At 39.0% G+C, this 7,380-nt stretch overlaps 1 protein-coding gene across 1 annotated transcript in view; it reads left to right on the top strand.

The window, feature by feature from the left end:
- The first annotated feature begins 3,592 nt into the window (after nt 1-3,592).
- Nucleotides 3,593-7,380, top strand: part of LOC107717437 (sodium/potassium-transporting ATPase subunit alpha-3-like) — a 38,840-nt gene continuing 35,052 nt past the window's right edge. Inside the window, 2 exon segments of the mRNA XM_016524182.1 lie at nt 3,593-4,017; nt 4,110-4,175. Coding sequence (XP_016379668.1) covers nt 4,170-4,175 — 6 coding nt within the window. The 5' untranslated portion in view covers nt 3,593-4,017; nt 4,110-4,169.

Genomic DNA, 7,380 nt, shown 5'->3' with positions numbered 1-7,380 from the left:
CTTGAGGATTTGGAGTCACATTTTACACAAAGGCCTGACAGAAACAAGGAGTACTACGTTTAATCTAAACTTGATTGCTTGTTTTAAAACCCTTGGCTCGAAACCTCTCTCATCCCTCCCTCTCTTTTATGTCTGTCCTCCTCTCCTTAATCCTGGTCTATTCCTATCTTGTCCTCTAGTCCTTTCAGGGAAGTCATTATGCATTGAGGACGCATGGTGTGTGGTCACTTTAATCTGGAGGGGGGATGACGTCTGAGCGTGTGTGTGTAGCAGAGACCTCTGTGCTCTTAAATACTCCAACTGTCTCTGTATCTCACATTCGTTATCTCTAATTAATTTCGCATCTCTGTGAACTGACATGCAGCTTTGATTCCCGATATACATGATGCTGTGACCTTCACTCCTCACCTCACCCTTATAGTGAAAGTGAAAGTGAAGTGACATGTGGCCAAGTATGGTGACCCATACTCGGAATTAGTGCTCCCTTTGGGTTATGAGTCCGACTCTCTAACCATTAGGCCACGACTTCCCACTTATACCCCGCAAGGTCATTTCCAAGGACACCCTACTCTTACGGTTTGGCATTCTGATTGGCTATCTACATCTTAAAGCAAAAGTGGCCCAGTAAGCATATGACATTCTGAATCGAGCACTGTAACCTCACGCTCCTGCAGCATCACGACAGACTGCAGAGTCAGCAGTCATGCCATCACAGCATCAGAGCTGAGCAGTTACTTAAGATGCGCTTAAGATGGTAAAAAAAAAAAAGCACATCGCTCCTGGGAGAGAATGTTCTGTTCTCTGTCAAGCAGCACAAAACCATGTTCAGGCTACAAGTTTGTTTTGCGATTCGGCCCGAATCAGTTTTCTAAAGTGTTTTTGAAAAATCACATACCCTGCCTTTAATTGGCTCAGAATACAGCTGCTGCACTCAGATATACTCACACTTTCTTCCTGTTGTCAGTTTACATTAAGGAAACTTATTTGGGATTCACTGTTCGTCTCTGACAGTGTCACTATAGTCAGAGTTTTGGCCTAGTTTAGACTCAAATGTGAGTGATTAGATTAAGTAACATTCCTGATCTAAACATTCTGTGCTCTGTGTGTGTGTGTGCTTGTGTGTGTGTGTGTGTGTGTGTGTGTAGAGAGAGAGAGAAATTCCACTGCCCAAATAATGTTTTATGGTAATATAGGCTGCATTTATTTGATTACAGTATCACAGTAAAAAGTGAACATACATAGAAATGTCATTTATTCCTGTGATGGAAAGGCTGAATTTTCAGCACCATTACTCCAGTCTTCATTGTCACATAATCCTTCAGAAATAATTCTAATATGCTGATTTGATTTTGAATAAACATTTATAGTTATTACCGTATTAATAATGTTAAAAAGAGTTGTGCAACTTAATATTTTTGTGGAAATTGTGATAGGCTACATCTTTCCAGGATCCTTAGAAAGTTGAAAAGAACAGCATTTATATATGAAATAGAAATCTTTTGTAACCTTATATGTCTTTACAGTCACTTTTGATCAATTTAATGCATCCTTACAGATTTTGTTAAAAGTTGTATAAATTCCATTTTAAAGTTATACACACATATGTACTTTATATAGCCTATGTAATGTAATGTATGTATACATACATAATTATATATAATAATATATAGAATTATATCTAAATATATCTAAATATACCTCTAAATAAAAAATCATCATATGTGTTCTACTGAAGAAACAAAGTCACCTACATCTTGGATGCCCTGGGGGTAAGCAGATGAACATCAAATTTTCATTTTTGGGTGAACTATCCCTTTAAGGGGCTTTTACTTGGCCACACAGTTGATTAAAACATAAACAGTGTATCAAATGTTGCCAAATGCAGTTTAGTTAACTTTTTCTGCTTTTCAGAAGACAAGATAAAGCTAAATACCAGTAGTCTGTATACATAAAGACTGATTTACAGGTTTTCTTTCAAAGCAAATAATGTGGGTGAAACAGCAAGTTTAACCAAGGGAAAAAAACACAATGCGTCTCCCCTGCATATTACAGAATCGCTTTCCATTGCAAATCAACCCAGTGGCATTATGTGTGTGTGTGCTAAATGTGTTTATATGGGAGTCAATTATTGAATCTAGTTTTTGTTTCCTCTGTGGCAGACATGGAGTATTCTTTTAAAGCCTATATGTTTACTAACAAGTGCTATAGTATAGTTCATACAAAAATACAAAATTGTCATCATATCTTCATGCAGTTCCAAACTGAACACCCAAAATGTAGTTATTGTAAGAAGTTGCATGCATTTTGTCTATGCAATTGGCAATATCTTTAAAGTATGTCTTACTACACTGGAAGTCTATGTCATGTACATTAGTAGTGAAGGATCTGTAGACGGTGGATCTGACTAAGATGAAAATCAAGCAACCGTTAAGATGCTGTTGAGCATCTGTAATTTTTGGCAACTTGGTGTCTGGAGTACGAGGTGTTTCCTGTATCCAGATACTATAGCCTAGCTGTGATAAAAACTGTCAGTCTGTTATACATGGCCTGACATTTATCCATATGTTTTCTTTAAAATATGAAATTTGTACTTGTGTCCTTTATAGGAGAAATTATTAAATACTTAAAGGGCATCTGTGTTATTTTAAGGTAACAGCATGTGTTTGCTTTGTAAGCTTGACCTTTCCAGGGTCACTCAGTCTGAGGTCACATTTTGATTAATTCTCTCCATCTTTCTCTCTTTCTAATGAACTTGTGTGCAGTCGTCTGTTCTGTTTCAATGTACTGTAAATCGGTATGCAGTATGAAGCTACTCTTGCAGTTAACACGTTCATCATACAGTATTCAGTATTCTAGATGTTGCTAATAAATATTAGAAAAACAGTAATTCAGATTTACAAAGGTGGATGAAGTTAACTATGGTGTTCAGTATAGGAGAGTAAAGGAAAGAGAAGAACAGATGGTCATAGAGAGTAATGTACAGAATGAAGTATGTATGAATATGTATGTTTAAAAGGAAGCTTAGCATAAGATGTTTGCCATAGGTGATTAGTCGTTATTATTTAAAGAAGCTACAAAAATCTTTCATTATTCCAGAGTGAAATAAAAAAAATAGTCAATACAGACATGCACCACAAATAATGAAGAGACCAAAACTAGTGCACTAAAATCGATCTGATGACTGCAGAATCACAATAACTTATATTATACATAAAACATTAAAAATCTATATTTAAAAAACTTGCTAAGATCTTACAGTATTAAAGTATGAAAGGACAGTTTTTAACATACTGAACATAGTGTGCTTAAGGCCTACTGCAGCGTTGGTTAGAACTGCAGCTGTGTGCTCATTCTCTGACAAATTGAATACATGTAGGCTATAATAAAATACACAGAAACAACAATAACCAAACACGTTTACAATACATTAATCATGCAATCACACCGATTATGACTTAGCTTATTCTTAGTCCATTTTTATCAAAAAATAGATTTTCTCAGAGCACACGATGATGCTGTGCGACTGTCACCTTTGGAACCGCAGGAGGAGCTTTAGCCGCTTCCGATTGGTGACTTGTACCTGCTGCCTGCGCGTTGATTGGACAGATGACACGACGATATTAAGGCGTGCGTGCGTCTATAGGCTGAGAGCGTAAATGTGGGCGTTTCTCGTGAGGTATTCGTTTATGAGGTCGGTCAGATGGAGAAGCGCATCTCTCACATCCACCGGCGCTTCTTTCCAGGCGGAATGGTGCGGCAGCTGGCGGTGCCGCGGAGGCACACCAGACCATAAAAAAGGCAGCAGTGCGGCTTCTTAGTTTTGCCGGCTTTATCGCAACTACCAAGAGCAGTGCACGAGACCGGAATCCCTGCGAAATGCACTGCCTCGACGTCGAATTTCATTTGAACATTTAGTTTGTTTAATCTCTACAAAGTTGCTCCCATGTTGCTATGAATAGCCTAACTTATTTTATACCTTGACGTGAAAGTATACGCGCATTAGGTCCCTCAGCCGAGGTAAAGCACTGAAACAAGGTTTTTAAACCAAGTATAATTGTTCGTCTTTCTTAAGATCCTTTTTGATGACTGACATTCTCTCTTCGTGAAAGGCTGTCACTCTCTCCATCACTCTCATATTACCTGAAGAGAAACGGACTGACTGCGCAACCATGGGGGTAAGACCGACATCTCTATTTTACTGCATCACAGCAAATGGAAAATAATTACAACAAGGTTTCCAATGAATTTCAACGTATTAAGCAAACTTTAAATGCTGCAAAATGCAGCGTCATACATGAAGTGGCAGAATGACATTGATTTATATGCGGATTTCGAGACTGCGACAAACTGACAGGACAGGACGTTCTGGAAACACGCTACAAATTATACGTTACAAATCTGAAATCGTTATTATAGGCTATGAATGGTGAGCAGCAAATGCAAAGGAACTGCTTTTTCAAACTTTTAGATGCTGTCGTCATAGTCATCTTAATTGAAAGCTGGTCGGTGTTGTCTGAATGATATACTATCTCTAGTCAACGGTTAATTTTAGTAACCTTCAAGTGCCAGTTTAATCGGGTTATGCTAGTTAAAGACTTTCTAAAGGGCACCGCTGCGTAATGCTGTCTTTGCGTTATAAATGTGTGATGTCTCTTTCAACTTATTTATGCTCAAAAGTTGTTTGTCAGGATGTTTTTTACATGTTTTAGGACTGTTTCTGTGGGGTCCCCTCCAGCACCCCCTTTGCATCCTTCCCTCTGTACTTAGGCTACTGACCGCAGCGCGTGTCTCCAGATCTGCACAGTTAATCTGGATGTACTGAATGTGAATTTGAATCATCTTTGTATTTATGGACACAACCGGCATTGCTGAGCGTGTTTAAGTGACTGGTGTCCACACACACACACACAGTCCATGCGTCATAATGCGGTTACCGGGAATCTGTACTTCAACCGGCTTATTTCCTCCATCTCAGAATCAGAATCAAAGATAAATAAGTGTATGAGTGTATAAATAGTGTGTGTTCCACAGTTATTGTTAAGTGTTCATGAGATGGATGGCCTGAGGGAAGAAACTGTTCCTGTGTCTGGCCGACACATCTGAGACATAACCTCGCGCGGGTAATCACTGACAGGACAGATTTAATAGATTCACTCTGAATGATGACCCGAAAAGGTCGAATTTGAATTGCGGATAATGGGGAATCATCAAAGTACAGTGTGTAACATGCGGAGGGGTGAAACAAATGTCAGGCTGAGCTGCGCAATTGGCCTCCTCATGGTTTTACCAAGTTACGATCAGAAAGACGTGTGTATGACGGGGTGAGTTAGCAGGTGCATCCCGTGGCAGCAGTGAATGCCGGTGTCGAGCAGCTGATGTAGTTTATAGCCGTTGCCAGGGAACCGGAGAGACCGGCTAAAGCTATTTACGCAGAAAATAGTCTATCCGTTAACATTAAACATCGCTGTAGCTAGTGAATGTCACACTGACGCGCTGCAGTGATTGCGTCAAAACTGATGACTACGAGCAGCGCTAAAATGATTACGCAAATGATTTGCGTATGAATTTATCTGGTTAAACGGGACGGATGTTAACAGACATACTGGTTACTTTAGCGCAGTTTCCTTTAAGTTTGACAGCGGTTTGTTGCCGCGTGTCGTGCCGGTTGCTGTCGCAGTGATGCTCGTGGCAATGCAGCACCATCAGCATCCCAGCTATTTGCTTCCCTATAGGCCGCTTTCGGCGTCAAACACGAGGCGGGGCCAAGCGAGTGGAAATTCCCGTTACCGGCCTGTGATAGGCACGAGATGCGGATACGGAAAGCGAATAGATGAAGTGAAATAAAGTTAATCGAGCTCATGTATTCGTGGTGTTCAAATGGGCTCTTAAAGGGATAGTTCATACAAAAATACAAAATTGTCATCATATCTTCATGCAGTTCCAAACCTGTGAGACTTTATTTCTTCTGTGGATGTGGAACATAAAAGATAATCCTATAGGCAAAATGAAGGTCTCAGACACCATTTACTTTCAAAAAACAGGAAAAATTTCATTGAACGTGATAGTCAATCACTCACATATATTCATTTTATTGTAAAACCAAAGAAATAATTAACTAATTTATTAAATGAAGAAGAGCCTTGACATTTGAAAAGAGCAGCCATCAACTAGTAATCAACTTGTACGTCTGTAGAATACAAATTGGTCATAGTAACCTAAATTTAAAATGTTACATGAGTATGTCTATAATGATTATTAATTCAGTGTAAAACCGTTTAAATATTTTTATATTAACCCAAGAGAGAGAGAACAGCTGGTGGCATGACAGTATGTACATTTCATCTTCAGACACATGACGATGCACCAGTATGTACATAGTGTGTGTATGCAGGTGAGTGCCCAGGAGAGGGGAGGAAGAGGAGGGGAGGGGTGTGCTGCAGCAGGACGGTTTAGCCGGGAGGAGGGGAGGGAGAGGAAGAGGCACAGATCCTGTTACGTGTAATTAGCCGCGTTGAGCTTGTGTTTCCAGAGTGAGTAAGCTGGGTGTGGTACATACAGATGCTACAGACGTAGTGCCCAAAGATGAGGACACAGAGGTGTCTGTAACGTGCAACTAATCAGTATTTAGATTATAATGAAGTGCAGGATTTAATAAGATGATATAAAAGGTCAAATCAGACTTGTATTGGATGGTTTGCTTGTTAGGATAGAGTTATGTTTGGTAGTAAAGTTTACTGGTACTGTACTGATGAATTTGGTTTCAGGATGTAGAAACAGTGAATGATTATAATGAATGCAATCAGGGGCGCCGCTAGCAATTTTGGGCCCTATGAAAGAATATGAGTTTGGGCCCCCTACCGCACCAAACATACACTATATTGCCCAAAGTATTGGGAAAACTAAAAAAAAACTCATCGCCAAACACCAATGACTTGTACATATGCGTTGTTAGAATAGAAAATGGTCCTGTTCAAACTATTGGTATAAAATTAGAAGCACACAATTCCCTAGAATAGCATTATATGCTTTTTTTTTTTACTAAAAATTAAAAATGAAACTACTAAAGTAGTCAAACCTGTTCATTAGAAGGGGGTGTCCCAATACTTTTGGCAATATAGTATACAAGCCAGCCTAGCTATTCAAAATCTTTGTCTGCAATTTAATAATATTGACCTATTACTTTTGTTATTGGTTTTGACCATTAGGTATCAGTATCATAATTCTTTAAGAACCTGTTCTATGGACATAGATGTTCTGTACTACACTATTCTGCTGATATGGAATGAGTTTGACTACTTAATCAGTTATATTAATAGAAATGCTTCACTGGGGCAAACAAAAAAATCCTAAAATAATAAATAGGATACCCCATAGCAGCAT

The sequence above is a fragment of the Sinocyclocheilus rhinocerous genome, unplaced genomic scaffold (assembly GCF_001515625.1).
Source record: "Sinocyclocheilus rhinocerous isolate Xijiao unplaced genomic scaffold, SAMN03320098_v1.1 scaffold1622, whole genome shotgun sequence".
NCBI classification, from domain to species: Eukaryota; Metazoa; Chordata; class Actinopteri; order Cypriniformes; family Cyprinidae; genus Sinocyclocheilus; species Sinocyclocheilus rhinocerous.
Note: the sequence above shows the minus strand (reverse complement) of the source record. Positions and strands in the feature narration are given on the sequence as shown.